Here is a 22,352-nt window from a genome sequence, read left to right as displayed (position 1 = left end):
TTTATTTTAGGGTGACTGACCAAACAACAATTAATTAGTAATCTAATTGCTATCATATATGCATACTGTAATCTAAAAATTAAGTTACAAATGATTAACTTTCTAAATAACTGCCACTTAAAAAAGTTGTTTAAAATAGAGGGCATAACTCCACTACACGAAAAACTAAACAAGGCCATAAAACATGATAGAAACACCAGATTGTTGCCAAAACTTGTTTTTGCCCATATATTGAGTGCAATGAAAACAATGTTGTGTTTTAGTTATACTTCATTAACAGTGTGATATGTCAGTTAGGCAGTTAAATAAAACGAATAAATTGTATCGTTTTCTATTGCCCCTCCCCCGAATCACCGCTCCGTGGCCCCCCAGGAGTGCTTGTGTACCTCAATTGGTGGTACGAAGCACCAAAGCAGAGGATACGACATGCGTGTGAAATTATGCGCTATTCAGGCATTTGTAAAGAATGCGTAATTTACGAAAAGCTACCTCAAAAAAGACTCGTAAATTGACTAATTGTTTGTATGTTGTAAATATTGTTTAACTTACAAGACTGTTTTTGCATGCATGTAACACGTAAGTTATAAATACACTTATTTGTATTCCGATTATGACAATTTTAGCCTATTTACTTCCGTCGACCATTTTAGGCAGGAGGTACTAAAAAATTTCATGAAAGCTCAAAGGGTACGAGCGCTAAAAAGGTTAAGAAACACTGCTGGAGGTTTTGCGCTGCACAACATTTACAAACAGGAAAATTATATACAAGCACCAATGGAGAAGCGAGTGCCGGTGTGGCATTTTAGTTTCGTCTCAAAGAGGAACCCACTAAAGCGCGCCAGAAGCAAATATACCTACCGACTGGCCAAAAATCTTCTCATTTATATATTAAGATTGGCAATCTAACGTAGTGATTTCAACCCTAAAATACACAATTACCCCACCAAAATTTGGTGGTAAAAACCTAATGTAACCAAACTTATTAACACTAAAGCATTTTGACATAGCACAAAATAATAACATATTTTGGCATTGGATAAGATCGCGGTACATTTTGTCTTTGTTCCCTATTTATTAGCGTTGGAGTAATGTTTAGTTTTTAAGAGTACCCTCGTAGGTTTTATCCTACGCGTGTCCCTTTTTTCAGGCTGTACATTTTGGGGCTGTTATGACTGAATATCGTATTCGTAAATTCTCAAATAATTATTTCATATATAAGCATAAAAAAATAAACAACTGATAGTATATGTTCGTATAACTACTGGTAGAAAGTTTTAACTCGGTAGCTCACAAAGATATTTCCCACTCTATAACGTTAGACTTTGAAGCTTCTTACTTGGGTCTAAACTAGGTTTGCCAAACGTCAGGATTTTTCCGAAAATGGCTAAATCTGCTTATATGTCCGGGATTTAGCCAAACTGTATAAAAAATATAGCCAATAGGCCTACATTCACAATATCGAAAACGATAATTGCCAGTAGAAGGCCTGTGTTTATTCATTTTTATACAGCAAGTTTAATATTGGCAAAATCTATTGCTAAACAGTCAGGATTGTATATTTTTTTTTACCAAATACGGAACTTCAGATAAACACAATTGGACCTTACGGCTAAGTCTCCGGAACTTATTATTTGGCAAACACACAATTTTTAACCTTGCCAAAGTGCTGCACTCTCATACCATGCTGTTTCCCGAAGCCACCAAATTGATTTTAGTGGCGCTTCAATAATAACACGAGAATCAGACTACAGGAGATTATTTTTGGAATCGTGGAACATCCATAAGAAGGGTAACATCATGAACGTCAAAACTGACGTGATGCTTTCTGCATGCTACAAGCACCTGCTGAAGGACTAGACTAGAGGCAATCGCTAATTATTTTCATATCGTTTCGTTGCTCGCGTTTATTTCTGCCTTTTTCCTTTTTATGCTTTCCATTTATTGTACGAGCGTTCAGTGTCATTCACCCTGACGAAGACGGCTTGTATAGGTTGCCGAAACGTTGTTTAACATTTACAATTACCAGAGGAGCTGTTTTTGATTTATATTACCATGCCTGGTAGCAACAGCTTATATATTGCCAAAGTGCTGTTTATTTGGCTAATTGCTATTTGCTATACCATCATTATTCGGTACCTCTATTAAAGGTTCAAGCCGAATTTTACGTTGTTGTTTTACTGTACATAATCACAAAGAAAAAATGTAAATATTACCGAGTGAAATGCGAGCAAATTATTCACACAGTTCAGCACCCCATGTTTTAAATAAAGAATTGTAGCCTACAGCTATGCATCATCTTTGCTATAAGAAACGTTTCCTAATTTTGTATATATCCATGGCCCCCATCGAACTGAAATTTTTGCAATGCATTTTTTTTCGCTTTGCACGAATCTGAGTTATGTCTTGAGTATGAGCGTTTTGTTGAAATCGGATTAGCCCGATTGTGCCGTGTCTCATCGCACCCTCAACTGAAATTTTGGTCAACTTTAAACTATACAAAAATAATTTTGACGCTGCACGAGGATTCTGTGTTTTGAATACACAAAATACATCACGTTTCGTAACTTCTGACGTCCCCTGATCTAAAGTAGGTCAATGCAACCGCAGAAAATTTGTCCTGGATGTCGCGTGGCAACCCTAGACTCTTAAGTCTAAACTGTAGTCTTTCGACAAAATAGCGTAGATAAGGCGCTGCTGCTTCCACAGGTAAATAGGATTTTCACACACAAAATTTTAACTTGTTGCGATGACTAAATTAAAAGGTGTATATTTCAACAGGTGAGACATGACCACCGTGCTATCTGACTCCACTAAATCGAAACTAAAACAAACTTGCATTGTAATTTAAGGAGCATGCTGTCTGGTCGCTTATAGATTTATTGTACATTCACATAATTTAGCATATTTCGCTTTCAATAAAAGAGCTTACAGCGCAGTAAAAACACGTGTTGCCAGTAAGGAGAGCATCGTTGACTGAAGAGTTTAATCCAACAGCAGCGTGACACTATATAGCACAAGAGCGACTGCGATGGAGATTAGCTGAGTTGAATGTCGGCTAGATTTGCCAGAACGACCACGAAAGGAAATGAGTATCTAGGTGAAATATTTAACACTTTACCAGGCGAACACGCTATAATTACAAGCACAAACAGACATGCGTCGTTTCTCTACATCATTTCCTTCCTCCCTGGAAAACGAAAAAGGTCTCGAGCAGTTCGTTGGGCTGCGCTTCTTCTTTAAAATCTTCCCAGGATCCGATCACGAATCGACCAGCAACCGCAGAACGTCGGAAATCCGTGCAATTTGGAAGCAGCCCGAGTTGGGAATCGAGGCGTTCAATAGAGCGAAAAAGGTTCATGAATTCCTTGTCTTGGCGGCAAACGGACAATTCCAGGGGTAGCTGATTGTACGACACGACTTAACGTCTGAAATTGTACTTGCAAGGCACAATAAACAAACAATGCAAAACACTTTTAAATAGCCTATAGTGCAGAAAATTATCGTCTTAAAACGCAGTTCGAATTTCAAATCTCAAAACTGTAGTTAGTTGCTTAGATTCTTTTGCTCTAAATACCAATTAAATGGGGGTAAGGTGCTAATCTCAAAAACGCGAAAACAAATTACATCGCCTAGTCCACATTAGATGGGTTCCCTAAATAGCAGACATAATAACCTTGGCGCAAAAGGTTATTCTAGAAAGTTACTTTCTGCATGCTAGTAACTTCATGTGGGCTACATGACGGTTATCTCACACCGTCTGAAAGGTAAATGAGGCATCAAAGGCCTTAAAAATCATGGGCTTATAATACCCAGAGCATGCTCGCTTGCAGTCACAAATGAGACAAAACTCGCGTTATGTTTGGAATTGGCAACAAGGTTTGGCCTTCTGCTCTGTTTTCCTTCTTATAAATCATAACGGTTAAGTGACGCAGGAATTTCAGACAAAGTGATCAGGTTATTTTGGGTGAGATATAAAACATCAATCACCATAACACGTGATCAGAGACAATAGCCGCAGTGGCTTTGACACTTGTGAAGTAGCGACTTCTGTAAGTGCTGGTTGAGATAGAATCTATCCGTTTATTGGTTTTGAGATCAGATATCACGAGAAGTATTAAACCTCGATCGTAATACTTTTCACCTTTAAAACTTACCAAAAAAGGCCATAATTTTGCAACAATAACTATAACAGTCTTGCGTAACTAACAATTTAAAGCGTCAAACGATTTTTCTCTGCATTACATCTCATCAAACATCAAATTAACAAGCAATAACGCTGGCAAAAACTTGTCAACAAACGTTTCAACAAATCACAACTGATCGGCGTAGCTTAAAAATACTTACAAACGAGAAACTGCGCTAGCAAACAAAATTAATTCATACTTTCTAAGCAACCTGACAGTATGCATAAACTTTAATTCAGAAGGATTTATTTGCGTGTTGTTATCTCAGTCGGGGTCTCCAATGTATATTTCAACAGGTGAGACATGACCACCGCGCTATCTGACTCCACTAAATCGAAACTAAAACAAACTTGCATTGTAATTTAAGGAGCATGCTGTCAGGTCGCTTATAGATTTATTGTACATTCACATAATTCAGCATATTTCGCTTTCAATAAAAGAGCTTACAGCGCAGTAAAAACACGTGTTGCCAGTGAGGAGCGCATCGTTGACTGAAGAGTTTAATCCAACAGCAGCGTGACACTATATAGCACAAGAGCGACTGCGATGGAGATTAGCTGAGTCGAATGTCGGCTAGATTTGCCAGAACGGCCACGAAAGGAAATGAGTATCTAGGTGAAATATTTAACACTTTACCAGGCGAACACGCTATAATTACAAGCACAAACAGACATGCGTCGTTTCTCTACAAAGGTAATCGGCATAATAGTTTATGTTGATCGTCGTCTCTAATCGAGGCGTTCAATATCAAAAATAAAAACTTAAAGCTTCAAAATTTAAATCGTAAAAGTGTAATAGCAAATGCTGGAAAAATTTCTAAGCATGTATTGTGAGTAAAAGAATTATGACACCCTTATGCGTGGATTGCTGAATATCCACCTTACTTGAATTACGTAAATTGGAGAAAACATGCCGTAGAGTCGGAGCACGAAATCGCACATTAAGCCGGAGTCGGACTCGTGTTATTTTTAACCGACTGCGCAGCCCTGGTTTAATGTGAAGCAAAACTTGTCGTTCAACTCTAAATAGATGAATCGGTTAAAAGTTACCCTAAACGGCATCGATTCCTAAAGATTCTGCCTTGGTGTGAGTGCTAATACTTCGTAATAAAGGACGCATTGGTTAACAGTAATGATGTCAATCATATCTTAACCTACATTTTTTATTGTAACAGAACCGAAGGACAACTAAAATTTACAAGTAGCGGAAAATATTTTTTGTTTATTGATATTTGGAAAGATATAGAACAATAAAAACTCGTATTGCCATCAGTAGACTCGATAACAGACCGACCGTCTCAATTATCTATAAAATAGTGGTAATTTCATCAAAGTTTTCGCATTGTGGACACCTTTTGTTTACATAAAAAAATATTATTAATAAATCCAATCGGTTAAAAAATATATATCGGTATGGAAAAATTACTTTTGTACACAAGCTTGCAAATAATAATCAATTATATCGCGTCAATTTATTCCAAACATAGTTACACCAAATTACGGAATATTTTAAACCGCATTTACAAATTGCAAGTCTACAAAAAATATCTATAATGAAATTACATTGTTAGGTTTTTCTGAAGGCTAGTAAATTATGTGCTGTAATTTCGCCTTTTTTTACAAAAGTTCAAAATTTGAATTTCCGTAAACATACATAACCTTAATGAAACACTGTAATAGTTAGTTGTAGATTTAAGCAATGTCAGAACATTAAGACGTACGAGGAAGATCTACAGTACAATAAGGTACAAACTCATTATGATACGGGGATTATTTGAGTGATCTGTTATACGTCTGTATCATACTTTTCGAGACAATACCACGACAAAAAACTTCGGTTTCTGTTAACAAAGAAGTTTATTTAAGTGATAGGCAGGGCGAAACAATTTCGACCTTTAGGATACAGAACTTTCACGATAAAATGTGTTCGTTATAGTTTGAACATAACGCAAAACAAAACAGAAAAGTCAATATGAAAAAATAGATACTTAACAAAGGATTACCATTACCTGCAAACCACTTGTTTGTAAGCAAAAAATCTAAGGCACCAAACAACGAATCTTAACAAAATACATTAGCAAAAAAACAAATGTACATTATTTCGGTATTGCCAAAATAGTCAAAATCGTACTGTTTACACTGTGGAGATAAATCCCGGACATCACTCAATTGGTGGCCGAATAGGAATAGCAGAACTCAGGTTGCGTAACGGGGATCCGATTGGAGTGTTGGTTTGGCCCATGTTGGGTACCCCGGAAATAGGTACAGAGTGGGGTAGGCTGGGATAATATGTAACACCACCGAATTGCTGACCAATAAGTCCGTGAGAAGGTGAAAAAGGGATTTGAACTGGGGCGATGAGAGGACGTTCAGTAAATAAGTTCCTGTCAAAAAAACACAAATTACGAATTGTGACTATGAGTAGACTCAATGTGTATAGCGGCACCAAAAAAGATTATAAAAAAAAAGTCAGGTAGAACATTTATTAAACCAAAAGCAAGTTGCATTTAATCAAACCAAAGCAAGTTGTTCTCCCCGCGCAGGTATTTGTGATTAAACTCACGGCTACGCAAATGCGTTATTACTGCAAAGCAATTTCTACTCAAAGCTTACGGCATACAGTCTGTTGTACAATTTCGTTTGAAACTACCATTTTTATTTACTTACCCGCACAATACTGGCATTCACAAATGCAGGTGAATAATAAATCATTGCCCCAGTTGGTGATTAATTATTATTCAACTAACCTTTGCATGTATTCGTTTTGCGTGAAGTTGTGGGGTAGTGGAGGCGGAAAGGCGAGGGAACCTAGTGCTCCAAGATCTGCACGAATGGTAGAAAAATTAGCAATTCGGCAACCGTCCCCGCAAAACGTAGGTGAGAGTAAATAATGCTAACCGACCGTACATACAAAATTGTACTATTAACTTTGTGTTGCTTAAAAATGTTGAATGAAATAGTATGCATTGACCACCATTCACAGCAAACAGTAATAAGTATGACATAAAAAACTATAATTAAAAAAAAAACAGTGAAAACATATTATATACCTGGGTTTCCTGTTCGGGAACCTAGAGGTACATGTGACTGGGGATTTACCAGTTTTTGGTCTTCACCCACCATCATGCCAGTGGTTGTCACCTAAAAAAGAAATAAAACGGTTATTAGGCAATCTATAATGAATGAAGTGATGAAAAACAGTATGATGAGGTAGACTAAAATATCGGTCCTAAGATTCTATTCAAGAGTTATTTCAATTCAAGTCTGAAAATTTTATAAGGTAATTGGAACCGCTATTCTGTTTTTTTGTTTTACCCGCAAAGGTTGGTGCCTAATTTGACAAACAGTTGCAGTGTTTGTACTAAATGTAGTCTGAAGTGTTTTTACGGACGACCAATTACTTAATAAATATGCTGTTGCTACCAGGCATAATATATACTGAAAGTAAGTCCTTCTGGTATTTATTTGTTTGTCCGACGTTTCGGCTAACTATCCAGAAAGCCTTCATCAGGGAAAGAAACACCAGGCCCAACAGCAGGCAAAGTATAACGACACAACCAAGGAGATAAAGATGTGTTAAACAACGTTCAAAATAAAGAGCGATAAAAGTCTTTTAACACCTGTGTCTAAGGAGCTGGAAATAAAACGTCCGTTTTTATGTTTATGGTATCCGGCCGCTGATGGATATGCCAGGATTCACGAAATACGTTTTCGATAGTCACCCTCTTTTGCAATAACCGAGCTTACAGACAGGTGGTAAAATATATCGGTCTTTATTTTGAACGTTGTTTAACACAGTGCTTCCGGGTGTATCGTACACCCCATGGTGTACCAGAATGTTTAAAGGGTGTACACTACAGGGGTGTACCAGAAAACGCATGACAATAGGCCGATGACTAGATATCTGATAGCAGTTGTGTTACTTTGCCGCCTCCCCTGACCATTGTGAGGTAATATTCCTATTATATTATCGTGCGACCAGTTGACCTGTAGTAACCTGTTGTTTTGACGTGACTTTGTGGCTATTCGACATAAACGACGTAAACGATGTTGAAGTAAGCATCTGCAGTTTTTGCTGTACACGATTAGGGGTTGCCAGCACAAAATAGTAACTTAAGGATATCTGAATTAAAAGTTTGTGACACACTAGAGCAGACTTGGGCAACATACGGCCCCCGGGCTTGTTCCGTCTCGCCAAGCAGTTTAATCAGGCCCTTGACTTATTTTCCTTAAACTACACAGGCTAAGCGAAAACAAGGACGAGTTTCCACATGTTTGGTTGTATCGTAAACACTCTTTCAAAATATGAGCAAATCACCAAACGTTTTCTAAACTCTGAAAATATATTATGTTAACCTAATTTAGTTAATGCGATGTTGTGTGTTTCTCACGATTTGTATCCTTTTTGCAATATGGCCGTTGTATCGCAAGTAACACATCGGTAACAAGCTTTAAAAGGCAAAAAAAAAACATTGTAAGTTTTTTTGTATGAATTTTTTTCGTATTTTAATCTGAACTTTTGGGTCAAATCGCCCCACAACTTGATAAACGCCAATATAACAACCAATGTACTATTTTTGTCTGTTCTTAATGCTTCACGTCCCCTTCTAAATCTAAATTTAACTTTGCATTTTAAAACAAACATAGTCGAATTTTTTTAGCGCTTCGCGCGACGTCTTGTGGACTTCTTTAAATTCGATTTAAATTGCACATGTTCGCACAACGCCAAACGTAATATAACAAATTCGTTAGCTTTCTGACGTCATATTGCGTGTATTTCAGATCCAGTTTTGACCCGGTCCGCCATAACATTTTAAGTTTCTCATGCGGCCCGCGGCTAAAAATAATTGCCGACCACTGGATTAGAGCAAAATATGGTTGCCATGATGCCCTGACGCAGTTTCAAAAGCCTGTGACTGAATGCTTGTGGTGCTGGTCAAAAACCAAAGCACACCACATTTGGAAAAGTTTAAACTTTTAAAAACTATACTTAATTTTCACCCGATCAGTGAACTTAGTGCGGTTCTAAGCAAAAAGGTCTACGACAATTAGGGCATACAAAGGATCAAAAAGTCTGACTTTTAGACTTCAAGGTCTTAAACAATGCACTAATTTGACTTAACAAAATCTGCATAAGAAGATAACTTTAATAATACTTGACCCACCCGAACCCAAACGATAACCAGACCCCTAACTCAAATATTGTGCGTTGATTTCATAATTACATAAACGCTTTAGGTCCCAATACATTAAAGTGTGACATCTTCTGCCCCAGAGTTTGGGATTTTTCCCCAGCGTTCGAATAATTATTAAATGGTAGGTCGAGTATTATTAATTCTATCTCACATTTTCTTATCTTTTGTAAACACTTTCAGCGAATATTTTCAATTTATCTCTGCCGGGAGTTTACCTAATGTTTATGAGAGGAGCACTCGAAACAAGGCTACTGCCTCGGTTCGCACAACTGACTGAACAAATTCAAATCAGCAACACTTGCATTAAATGACTGATGAAATTATTATTTGTATAAAGATAAGCTACGGATATCCTTATTCCGATTAGGATTACTGCAGATTCGGTGTATTGCGTGGACTTGGGTGTATAACTTTTAAGTAAACGTAAAAAGGGTGTACCATTCCGAAAAAGGTTGACAAGCGCCGGTTTAACACATCTTTATCTCCTTGGTTGTGTCGTTATACTTTGCAAATTGTTGACTAATTACTTGATTATAATCAAAAGTTACTGGGACAGCGGCTAATGTGTAATACAAGGTGCAAAGATTTCGCATTTTCCTTAAATACGTAAAATACCTAAAGAAACATCCTATTTTAAAGCCCGCTGGCCTGGGATAAGGAACTACGGGTTACTCATGGTTAACTTTAGGTGAATATTCAGCAGTGTTACGCACAACATTGTCAAGTAATAATACAGAATTACGTGATGTAGTAACTATTTATTAATTTATTGGCCGAATATTAGATCACGGTTGTAATAAAATTAGTTTGCTAACAACTCGATTTTTGCTTTTTATGTAGTATGAATCAAAATTCCTTGCGTAATAGCTAAAATACCCATTGCTTAAAACTTTAACAATTTGTAAGTTTTTTAATTACAATATAATTATGTTAGAAAATTGTTTTGTAATTAATTGGTGTTTGTCTCTAAAAGGTATATTACGATTAATCACACCATAATATATATATATATTACAGAATAAAATAAAAGTATAAGAGGATTCGATATTTTGGACTTTTTCTTCTAGATTCAAAAACTGCTATACTAAATAAATACCTTTGGATTTTACTTGAACATTGCAAATAAACAGACTCTTTAAATATGTATTGGCCTAAACAACTAATCAAAAATATGTTTGTAGTTTACCTATTGTATATACTCAAAAGTTACCATTCCGTACTTGTTTCTAAGATTGGTGCTGAGTACAACTGCCTTCAAAAAATACTAATGTGCTTATTTTATTTGCGTGCTTATGTTGTCTTACTTGTTTTTTAAATGTTTTTTTCACAATGAGACTTTGACAGAGAAATAAACAACTTCATTTAGTCATCTTACCTTTTACCGGATTATAAAACCGAAGTATTTTACACGAAGCCATCGATTTATAACCCCAAAAGTAAAAGTTACAGTTAATACAGACTAAACTTAAAAAGTCTTTGCAAAGCATCTTGCTGGTGTGGTAAACTACTACGTCATCTTTCTACCTTAGCAGATGGCAAACCTGCATATATCAACCAACACAACTACTTACGTGTTCGTGATTGTGCATGCTTGCTACAAGTGATGATTGTTGTGGCAGTAGCGGGGGCTGTTGGGGCAAGGACGGGGGTGGCTGGGACAAAAGAGATTGTGACATAACCGCCTGTTGGTATGCCAGCGCAGCTGGAAAACAAGATAAATTTCGTTTGGCGTGTTTTTTTATATGTTTTGTTTTGTTAAGGAAAAAGCGGTTTCAAAAACAAAATTAAACAAAAACGTTACTATACTTTGTTGGCAAATCAGTGCTGAAATATTACCCAATAGGGCAGCGTCTAAAACTCACTACAACCTAATATAACGCGGTTGTGATTGATAGTTAATCAGTAGGATTACCTAATACCTAAGCAACATCTACTAAAATTTCCTTGCTTTATTAAGACAATTTTATTTTGGACCGAGCAAAAAAAATCAGCAAATTTAAATATTTTTGTCGACCGGACGAATATGGTCCAGTTTCCGAGAAAAAATCTCACTGCCAGGCAGAGTTTTCTATCATATCTTAGCAACATTACCTTCGTACATCTGCATCTGTGTTAAAGCGGGAGTTTCATTTGGAGGTAAACTGTCGACTTTGGGCATTTCAACTTGCTGATGTCGTATGTATTCAGCTGCAATTCAATTTTAGGCAAGAATTAGTGAGACAAACTACAGCTATAAACGTCATTATCAATACACAACATATAAATACCAAATCCTATACTAGTACGTTATTCCGATTAGTTATAGAAAGCGTTATTTAAATTTTATAACATTTATTTCAATTTATAAAAGAGATTTTAAATGTGCCCACCGTTGTAAGCTTCTTTTTTTAAATATGGCAAGAAAAAGAATACATTTCATACATCAAGATGATGAATTACCTAAACTGAATTGGGAATTAGTTGGTAACTTTTCTGTGGGAGCAACAGGAGTAGAGGACGTCAAAGTCGTCGGTACGTGCTGTGAGTTGCTGTATAGCAAATCAGTACCGGAGTGGTACTTATTAATAAGCTGCTCATTGGATCCAGAGGTCAGTTGTTTCACACTGTGTGTATGGCCCGCAGTTTCATGAGCATGATTTTCTGCTAAAAAAACAGAACGCTAAATAAAGCTACATAACACTAAAACATGTATAATGCAAAATGTGACAAGTTGTTATTAAAGAGAGCCACATAACACCTAAAAACTTGCTTATTTTGCCGTGAATAGTTTTTATTCCTAAACATTTAATTAAAAACATCTATTCCATGATCAGGATTCCAAAGAAGAGCTTTACAACTTCGGCAAAGTGTGCACTTGAGTTAGTAGATAGCACATCGTCTGTCCGTTATAACTCCGAGGCACAATGGCACACGAACTGGTTGTCCGGGTCATCTTTATGCAGCTTAGTGGTCCTTACAGCAAGGCTATACCTTTTTACTCAATGTTTAATCAATTTTTTATCAAGCACCAATTTTGTCATTGAACCCGAAAAAAAAGTTAGAGATTGATGACGTTAATTCATAAATAAAACACAGGAAAACACGTATAGATTCAGCATTATCTACCATTGTTTCGGTAATGTTTTAAATCTGTCGCTGCCGCCTGTTTCTTTTTATTCCACTCCTCCGGAAGAGTAGTAGGTGGTCGGGGAAAACGCTGAACCCTGGAAGATTCCGATGGGGAATCAGTGTTTCGTTGCCGTAATGATGAATATCTCCTTGGCTGCTAACATGATGTGGAAGGTAAGAAAATCTCCAAATTAATAAAACACAAAAACTTAACTGACCGTAACAATACAGACATAAGCATTTAGAATAGTGTATAGCTAAAAAAAATACCAGTTTAAAAAAAGTACTTAGTTAAAAAGGTACTAAAAGCTAGGATTTGTCAGAACAAAAACAAGATAACATAGATTCGCGATTTTTTTTTATCGGAGCAACATTTAACGACGTGCAATATTATCAGCAAATAAAAAAAGTGTTGATATAGGCATGCAAAACATGCTGGAATATAAAGAAATTTACCTCCCGGGACTGGGCAACAGAAACTGCTTTCATCTTATCAGAAAGCTGTTGTTCTTGCTGTTTATCATGACTGAAATGTAATAGGAAATTATTTTCTTTACAATTATAAAAAAAGATACACCAATATGATCACTACCTCTGGTTCCGTAGCTTCTCGCTATATTTACTTTTATCGTCAGTCTGTATAAGAGCCTGGTGGTTGTCATATTTTTCTTCTTGGCTTCCAATAATCTTAAGTGTACAATTTTGTTTGTTAAACATTTAAGCAGTTTTAACGTGTGCAGTTGTGCATATTTGTAAAACATCGTAATATAAGTAGTTTTTTATCCGATTAGTTAATAAAAATAAATAAAAAAAGCCATAGCTAGGACTAGACAAACGAAAATGCACATTATCAGTAGCACATACAATTTCTTCATTTTCAATAAACTTTTTGTGGACGGGTTTAGAGACATTATCACCAGATTTTCTGTTAACTCTTGGTGAAAATCGCTTTGGAGGATCTAAAAAGCAATTTAAAGCATAAATTGGTAAATGTAACTTGCCACATAAGGTGTGTTAAAAAATACAAAACGTGCTCAACAGTTACCTTTGTTCCTCTGAACATCCACCATTCTGTCATCGTCTCTTGTAGGATGCTGTCTGGTTGGCCTAAAATCTTGGGTCCGGATTGTTGCATCTGCATTTTGATGTCGATGTACCTGAAGATAAAAACAAATGCTAGCACTGCACAGGTAATAAAAAGCTGTATATTGGTTTTCATTTTGGTTTATGTAGCGCTTTGTAAGCTGTGCGCTGCAGGATGTAAGGCAGCCAGGTGCGATGTGGGCAAAAAGAAAAAAAAATTAACATCAAAAAACATATATTTTTGACTTTTCTATTAGACTTAGCTTATTGTTTACACAGTACTTTTAAGGGGAACACACAATAAGATGTACAAATAAACAAATCTAAATCAGAATAATCTATAATATCATAGTTTTAGTTTATAAGCACGGCAGAATAAGGTATAAATGTGCTCACTTCGCCGCGTTTTTAAATGTCTCTGCCCTGAAGTAAAAAAAGTTTAAAAAACACTGGGTCATGCCATACCTCGTCAAGTTGTGGCCATTCTTCTTGATTGCCACTTCTACTATTAAAATGATCAGGCCGTGGATATCTATTTTGCCTGCTCTCTCTGTTCATTCCATGGCGTGCAAAAGGCCTTCTTGAGCCTCGAGTGTTCCTGAAAAAAGGTGACTTCAATAAATTCATGCAGACCTGAATGCAGCTCTCATGTGTTTGAAGTGAATGAACAACAGTGCACTTCAGCAATGCTTTGCAACCTTTTTTTACTTCCGGCATAGTAACCAAGTTAAAACATTGGCGGTACACTCACAAAATATGTCAATTAAGCCAAGATCCACAACCAAAAAGCATTTCATGATTAAGTGATTAGGGGTTTTAAATGGCATTTAAAATTGAAAAAGGCAAAAAAGTTGACCTTCTGCCGATGGGCAGTTTATATCTGGCCCTACCTCCAAGTACGACACCGTCTCCATATGGGAAAATGGTTGTCCTGAGGACTGGGTCCGAACATTACTGACACTTCAGGCATTCCCGACCTACTTTTTGATCAATTGGAATAATAAGCCACTACACCTTCACCACATATGTTACATTTACTTTATTTTAGTTAGTAAAAAAAAATACTGTAATGTTCTTGGCAATTGTTATTCCAGTCTCTGTCATAAAACCTCTTCCATCTCCCCAGTATCCATGTTATTGTTATACCAATCTATTAGCAAACACTCCTCCGCCTTTCAATTTTATTGCCATCGTTCATAATGAGTAAACCTTTTTTTTTAATTTATACTTTTTCTTCATTCGCTCTACTTCTGTTCCTTTCTTAACCTTTCTTTTTTGAATTAACAACCTTTTTGTACTTTCTCATCCTGATTTCTACACTAAGGTAAAACAGCTGAACAAAAAAAAATGCAATTTTTACTCAGAATTGATCTTCCCAATTCACTCCAGAATCACCCTAGATTTCAAAAACTGATTTATCAAAAAAACAGAAAGTAGAATTATTCAAGGTTCTTTATGGCAAACTTTTTGGTTAGCAAAGGGCTTCTGAAAAATAACCTAAGAGATGTATTCAAGGTTTTGTACATTTTCAACCTAAAATTTTTAATACAGTAAAAAATGCATTTCTAAAAATATTATAGAAAGAAAAAAAATGACCAATTGGGTTAGTTAGGAGAAGACTTTCTTTGGCATGTGAATGAAGGCAAAGTACTCGTGTTATGATGCATGCCATTTCAACCTCCCAAACAATTGTTTTATTAAACATTTTGAGAAATAATAACATGCACTGTTTTTTGTCCCAATTCACCCATGTGTGTCAATTCACACCAATCTATGGTACTTAAAACAAAAACGTTTAAGCTAGAGGATCTATAAAATTTGGTACGGGTATGCTACAACTAAGTTTGTTATAGTCATTGGAAGTTGACGGTTTCTTACATTTGTTTTGCAATGCCAAATTGGAGTGGGGTGCAAAATATATTATTCGTTGAAACAATTGATACTTTACACAAGTGGGACACTTCCACAAGACTTAATTACCAATTTTTCCTGCCAAGTTTTAAGCTTGACTTACCATAAAACATAGCCATTTTTAATATTAACCAGATAACCACACTTAAGTCTTACACTCTTTGTCCTCGTTGTTGTTTAGTTCTGTCAGTTAAGCCAGCTCGAATGTCATATCCATACTCCAAGATAAGGTCTTGTCTCGATTTAGGTGTTTGTTCCTCTTCATCATATTTGTCATGTAGCCAGCGAGAAGCATCAGGTCGTGTACGAAAGTTCCTCTGTCTAATAATCCAAGGCAGACTATTAAACTTTGGCATAAAAGTAATTTGTTTTAATTATTACGCATAACATTTTATTAATTTCATAATAAATTTATCAATGTCAAATTGACAAGCTTTTAATATTATAGTCATACACCAAAACATGGTTAACTTGTTATTTTTAAATTATAAACATCATACAGAAACTATTAAAAAATCCCATAGTTCAATTAAAAATACATATTATGTGAAGAAAAGGGCTACACAACTTTCTGTCACAGCCCATTTAATGCAGAAAAATTATTATTGTATAATTTTGTACATTCATGGTAAATGATATCAATAAATACAACACAACAAAAGCGATTGCAACACAACAAAGCGATAGTTGTTATTAAGGGTAAGCAACCTTTTTTCCTTGAGGCAAGACAAAGCCAAACTCAGAAAGGCCTTAATTATTTTAAACTGACGTTTTTTAGTCCATGATTACAATGAAAATAATAAATACATTAAGGAAACCACAAAACATTTTAACAGTAATCTAGTGTATGGTGACTTTTGAAAAAGGCCATGAAACTCTTGAAAGACAGTAAAACTATTTAATAAAGTATGCAAGCAAAACATCGAAATGTTATTTTTTAAAACTTACAAATGCCTGTATGATCACTTTCTGGCAAGGATATTGAATCATAATACATTCAGAAACCATTTTTTACTTCATCAAAGTTTCTAAATTGCTTTAATTTGAACAACGTGCTAATAAAATCGTTTGAACAACAGGCAAAAATTAAAAGTTCTAAAAAATTAAAAGTTCTAAGTTTCATTGTAATTTTGGTTGTCATTAAATAATAAAAAGTGTCAGAATTTTTTTTTGATACCGTTGCAGAGACAAAAAAATGGTGATTCTGTAGAAATCCACAGCATTCAAAACAAAAAGTCTTTTAGTGTCAGATGGTTATTAAAAGTAATGGCTAGAAAGTAGTGGCATAGCTAGGTAATCTTTTATTTGCCGTAGACAAAAAAATGTGGATACAGGATAGACTTTGGGAATATAGATTGATTCAGTCTCACTTTAGGCCCATTTTTATGTTTAGTTTTTAGGCATGTAGAGTGAAGAGATAATTCTTTGTGTTGGATGTGAATATTATTATATTGTTCATAGAATAAGTGTTTTCTGAAAATAATTAATTTTTGACTCATGTGTCATGATTGTTTAAGCCTTAACTAGTATATCTACGTTATTTTTCATACTGTTTAAAAAAAAATTAAATATAAATGCCCAGGCTGTAATTTGCGAAGTAAATTTACCCGGAACGAGTATTATCAGATCTGTTATCATGCTGAAAAAAATTTCCCTTGGTCGGAATAAAACAAGGGGAATCAATTTCTTCATTTTCTTCTTGTAAGTTGTCATCCATTTTAATTTTGGTAGAAATATGTTTAGCGTTTCCTTTTGGTTCCAAATCGGTGTCAGATTGTTCCTGGAAAATGAAATTCAAGTAAAATATGTTGTTATATAAAATGATTTTTTTACAAAAATCAGTAAAACCTTATAAATATAGAAAAATGTTTTGTTTACTTAAGATACTGCTACCTACATTATAGTAAGACCTTCTTGGATTTTGCCAAAACTTGGTACATTTTCTAAACCACAAACATTCACTCTTTGGTTCAAATTTTGTTAAAATTAAAAAAAGGTCTGACTTTTAGACCTTGAGGTCGTGGCAATGCACTAATTTGGACATTTAGGAAAACTATCAGGGTAGATAAATTGTAAATATTTGTTAAAAATTAACAAAAGATACAAAAAATGTAAGATAGAATTAAGAACACTTGACCAACCTTAACCCAAACGCTAACCCAAATAATGTGCGTTAATTTAAGAATTATTTGAAAAATTTTCGTTTTATATGGCACATAGCAAATTGGTAGTGCTTAATCTGTTGACTTTATTAGGTTAATTTTGAGAAACATGTTGTGAAGGTATTGACTCCTGTAGATTCTAACGCTGTATAAAACCAAAAAAATGTCACCTGAACAGGAACATTAAACAATCATTATTCGTGTTTCAAAAGGTGAGGCAACACACAACACAACAGCCACTTTGCAAAAGCAATATAGATTCAAATAAGGTCGAGTCCCCTTGCGCTAGCCTTTTGTCATGTCTAAAAAGTGTGGGATCTTTTTTATCATTGATCAAAGTAAGCAGATGTGTTATTTGAACTGTTGATCTCTGTGTATACTGATGATCTCTGTGTAATATTTCTAATAGACAAAGTTGGCAAAATATGCACCCTACCAAGGGTGATGGTAATAAACAGACAAAGGTATACATCAGGGGTGGGCAAACGGCTCTCTGGCATGCTTTTTGTGGCTCTTCTTGGTGAATCGTAAAATTTTAAAAAAATTGTAAAGGTGACCAAGAGTACTGTTTATAAACACTTCTCTCTTTTATTTTCTTTATTGAGGCCAGATTTCGTTTAGTTAACAAAAGACTGATATTAATAAATATTGTGCGTGTTATTTTGCTATTAGCGTTATTATTGTGTTGATTATTACCGTTTTGTTTTGTTATATTACAATTCTGTTATTATTGCGACTGGCTTTGCATTATTTACCGTTTTTGTATTGAAATAATTTTGAGGATCGTTGGTGCTTGTATTTTCTGCAAATGGCTCTTTCATTGAATACATTTGCCCACCCCTGGTATATATAATAGTTTAAAATATACAACAGATATACATTGACATTACCTTTCCATCACCACTTTCTCTTTCAATTACAGAGCTGTCATGCTCATCTGCTTCAGTCAGTTCATCTTCAGTCTTATTTATATTTTCACCATCTCCACTCTAAAATTAAGAAAAGTTGTTATAAAAAGCTCTTAAAAATTGATGCCAGAAAATTCAAAACAAGGTCCCAAAAATACTTTTTCAAAGTTTTCATGTCATTAGCATTTGTATGGGCTTTAGAATCCTTTTAAACGCTCAGGATTAGTCCCGTAATAATTGCTTGAAATAGGTGCAGGATAAAGCAATTATGTATAAAAATTTATTTCATAGGCAATTAAAAAAGTTTCACTCCACGCCCCAAATGAAAACACATTTCTTACTTAAGTGATAAGAAAAATTTTCCCTTGAGGCCTACAGCTACATAAGTTGTTATGAGACTTAAAAAGAGTAATTATATTGTTGTAATTATACAAATGTTATTTGTTTCAGCCATATAATGCGAAAAGCCTTAAAAACCCTACACTTTTTTTTTTTAATTTGAACAACGCTAATGAATAGGAATGAAAAAATATTATTATGGCTAGAAAAATAAAATAATTAGTAACTAACTTACAGTCTGGGATGCTTTGTCATCTTCTTCTTCAGTCTCATAGTCTGAAAGATCTACATAGCCATCTTCTGGTTCTTCATCCTAAGATAATGCAAAAAAAATACATTTCTTACTTATCTAAATAGTGGTTAACAACTTTGCAAAACACTGTTAGGGTTGTTGATCTATTTTGTTGAGAAAGGAATCTATCAGTTACCAGTGCATATCAATACAGTTGTTTAGAGTAAGGTTGTTAACTGTATTCGCAGTTGTCGTCATTTTCCGAGCAATCTCAGCCAAGCGGAATGTCAAGTAATCCAGCCCCTCAAGGCGGATGAGAAAATCATCATCGGCAGACAAGGGGAACAGCACAGTCATCATGAATTACAAGGAATACGGTGGAAAGCTATTGCGGATGCTGGATGATGCCACAACATATAAGAGGTTTGTTAGCGACTAGGGATGTTCAAAGTAGAATATCAAATCCTCGAATTTGAATCCAAATAGAATTTGTATCTAATTCTGCCGGTTATTTCGGGTAAATGGAACAGATATAATTTAATGTTTTCTGTCTATGGTTGTGCCTAATTGTACATACGTGAGTGGCTAGTTTAAAGCCCTGTCGCTGCGGCGACACATTTAATAGCTTTAAATATAGCCCGGTAGTGCAGTGTCAGCGCTTTTTTGGAAGATTAATTACGTTTCCTTTTGCGATAACCATCACCTAATAATTGTCAATCAAGGGTTATTGGGCAAGCGACTAATGTGTAATGCCAGGGGCGCAGTTCCCCACTTTCTTAACTGCGGTAAATGCAAAAGTAACATTCCCTTGTAATACATGCTGGCCTTGGACAAAATGCACTACAGGGTTACTTAAGGTCAACTTTAGGCCAGTGCATTGTCAAAAAAATTAAGTTTAGGCAACAAACTGGACATTTACACAACCGCTTCAAAATGACAGTTGTTAAGAATTAAACATTTGGGAGATTTTTTTATTACAATATACACATGACCTTGGGCCACATAGGGTATATAAGATTAATCTCTCCCCCCAAAACAGAACACACCCTGATAAATTTGTAAGTGTTTTGCATAAAAAAAACACTGTGTATCCTATGTGCGGTTTCATGAGCTGCAAAGTATGGACGCTTCAGTTCCGCACATACCAGGGTTGCCAAAGGTGCATAAGGATGGTTGGAACACCAACTTACAACCTAGCTAAGCATGTTTCACGAATATTATCACCCTTAGTGGGCAATATAAGGTGGACAGTAGGTAAAAGTTTCTACTGGCGTTGATGAAAGAACAGCCCGTAGTCGACACCATTTCTTGCGCATTAAAACAACTTGGAGCAAAGCAAAGCTTTACTATGGAGAAGAAGGTTGATGGAAGTCTTCCATTTTTAGATGTTGAGGTGGTGCGAACCAGTGATGGCCACCTACATTCTTGTGTTTACCACAAACCAAGGAGCACATGGAGTTACTTGAACTTCGCATCTCACTATCCTATATACCACAAGCAGGAAGGGGTGACGGCATTGTTCGACCAGGCCAGACGGTTGACCTCGTATTGGAGGAGGAGCTTCAAAGGTTTCGCTAATTCCTCTGTCTCAATGGGTATTTACCGTCCTTACTAAGACAAGAGCGTGTGGTCTCAACGATCAAATCCCCTACTAATAGTAAATGAGATTGCAGGTTTGTCGGATGTTCTCCAGGGCATGTTAAGGGACTTTGGCATAGCAGTTGGTATTACGCTACTTGTTGTCGCATCCTAACGATCCAATCGATGTCAACAACACAAAGGGTGTTGTCTATACCAGTGTCCTTCAACCAGTGTGCATGGTGCACCCTACAATATGCATGGGGTTCACCAGTACAAAAAGGTATACAAGGGTGCATCACAAACTTTTAATGAATCATTAATATTTGACATCTCCCGTTTGTTTGAATGCTGTTTTATGACATGCAATAGTACTCTCAAGCAGCCTGCGGCCATAATTGAACTCTCACCGACACTGTTTAAAACTTCGCGGCTCCGCCCGGTTTAATTGACATGATGATATTGATATGCATAATGATTTTTCAAATAGCTTTTTACCTCAGTTTAACTTTTAATTAAACAAGGTGCATGAGTTTGTCACAACAACTTTAGGGTTCACCAAACCGAAACAGGCTGAAGAGAGTCTATACGATTGCATGCGGCGATTGTCCTATAGTTTATATTGGCCAAACAGGGAGGTCATTCGACACACGTCATGAAGAACAACAACACTAAGTCAGCTTTGGCCCAGCACATATGCAATCTTCAACACAATATAATTTTTTCTGGGGATCCTGTTATTGCTAAAGAAGGTGACTATTGTAAACATCTGTTTTGTGAATCCTTGCATATTCACCAGCGGCCGGATACCATGAACATAAAATGGACGTTTTATTTCCAGTGCGTACCAAAGTGCTGAAAGATAATAGTTTTGAACGTTGTTTCGCACCTTTTATCTCCTCCTTTCTTCTTTCTTTGTGTCATTTTACTTTGAGTTAATTAATTCAATAAAGGTATATTTATAAGTTTTTGCGGACCCCCTGAAAACGTTTTGCGGACTCCAAGGGGTCCGTGCACCCCCGATTGAGAACCACTGTTCTACATGTTGCTGAACATCTTTGCAGACAAAAGTCAACCTCTGAACGGTGGCACTCTTTTAAACGAAAATTTGTCAAAACCTAATATTTGTAAATGGATTTTTTACGTTGCGATCGCAAGTATTTACATATATATTTTATCTGTGCTCAATGCGTCATACTTTGGCGAAGACAAGAGAAAGGCTAGATTCTGCAATCCTACTGGTCCTAATATTATTTTTTTATGAAAAAACAGAAAATCCTTACTAATTTACATTATTACATGCTACTTACCGAATCTGACACTGATAAAACAGATAGCGTTGCTGGCTTCTGTGATTCCCCTTCCGATAGCACCTCATCAGTTTCATGACCTAACCTCACAGGTCTGCGTCTACGCCGCTCAGCCATTTTCTTCACCTTGAATGTGTTACTTTGAGTGTTGAGTTGACACTATATGCAAACTATTCATTATGCTGTATTGTCCTATAGGGGTTTAAATCTAAAACAATCAATATAAATATAACAAACGCTCAGATAGTCCTTTTTACCCAGGATGGATAACCAAGTGATATGATATTACGTTGGTAAATATTGTTTTTTATATGAATTAAATATATTAAAAAAATAATCTTAG

At 35.7% G+C, this 22,352-nt stretch overlaps 1 protein-coding gene across 3 annotated transcripts; it reads right to left on the bottom strand.

The window, feature by feature from the left end:
• Positions 1-5,425: 5,425 nt before the first annotated feature.
• Positions 5,426-22,204, bottom strand: LOC146133100 (uncharacterized). Of its 3 annotated transcripts, none has more exons than XM_083396872.1 (17): positions 22,010-22,204; positions 19,125-19,202; positions 18,533-18,631; positions 17,088-17,260; positions 15,637-15,801; positions 14,035-14,167; positions 13,532-13,643; positions 13,351-13,445; positions 13,079-13,173; positions 12,943-13,012; positions 12,484-12,643; positions 11,818-12,018; positions 11,470-11,565; positions 10,950-11,080; positions 7,234-7,324; positions 6,931-7,006; positions 5,426-6,567 (listed from the first exon to the last, which is right to left on the bottom strand). In XM_083396872.1, exons 1-17 carry the CDS (start codon positions 22,124-22,126, stop codon positions 6,345-6,347), a joined length of 2,115 nt encoding a protein of 704 aa, XP_083252998.1. In that variant the 5' UTR covers positions 22,127-22,204; the 3' UTR covers positions 5,426-6,344. The 3 variants fall into 3 exon arrangements, with proteins under 3 accessions (XP_083252998.1, XP_083252996.1, XP_083252997.1); XM_083396870.1 differs by having other exon boundaries at positions 5,427-6,567; positions 11,818-12,021; XM_083396871.1 differs by having other exon boundaries at positions 5,427-6,567; positions 11,818-12,021; positions 12,484-12,640.
• Between the last annotated feature and the right edge of the window lie 148 nt (positions 22,205-22,352).

The sequence above is a fragment of the Ascidiella aspersa genome, chromosome 9 (assembly GCF_963924565.1).
Source record: "Ascidiella aspersa chromosome 9, kaAscAspe10.2, whole genome shotgun sequence".
NCBI classification, from domain to species: domain Eukaryota; kingdom Metazoa; phylum Chordata; class Ascidiacea; order Phlebobranchia; family Ascidiidae; genus Ascidiella; species Ascidiella aspersa.
Note: the sequence above shows the minus strand (reverse complement) of the source record. Positions and strands in the feature narration are given on the sequence as shown.

What these genes read in the sequence shown, in the direction of transcription:
- LOC146133100 (XM_083396870.1), bottom strand. Translation starts at nt 22,126, where the DNA reads ATGGCTGAGCGGCGTAGACGCAGACCTGTGAGGTTAGGTCATGAAACT. An exon ending in AAAACATTACCGAAACAATG is followed by an intron (nt 12,022 to 12,483) that starts GTAGATAATGCT and finishes CTGTTTTTTTAG; the next exon opens with CAGAAAATCATGCTCATGAA. An exon ending in CAAAACGAATACATGCAAAG is followed by an intron (nt 6,568 to 6,930) that starts GTTAGTTGAATA and finishes TTTTTTTGACAG; the next exon opens with GAACTTATTTACTGAACGTC.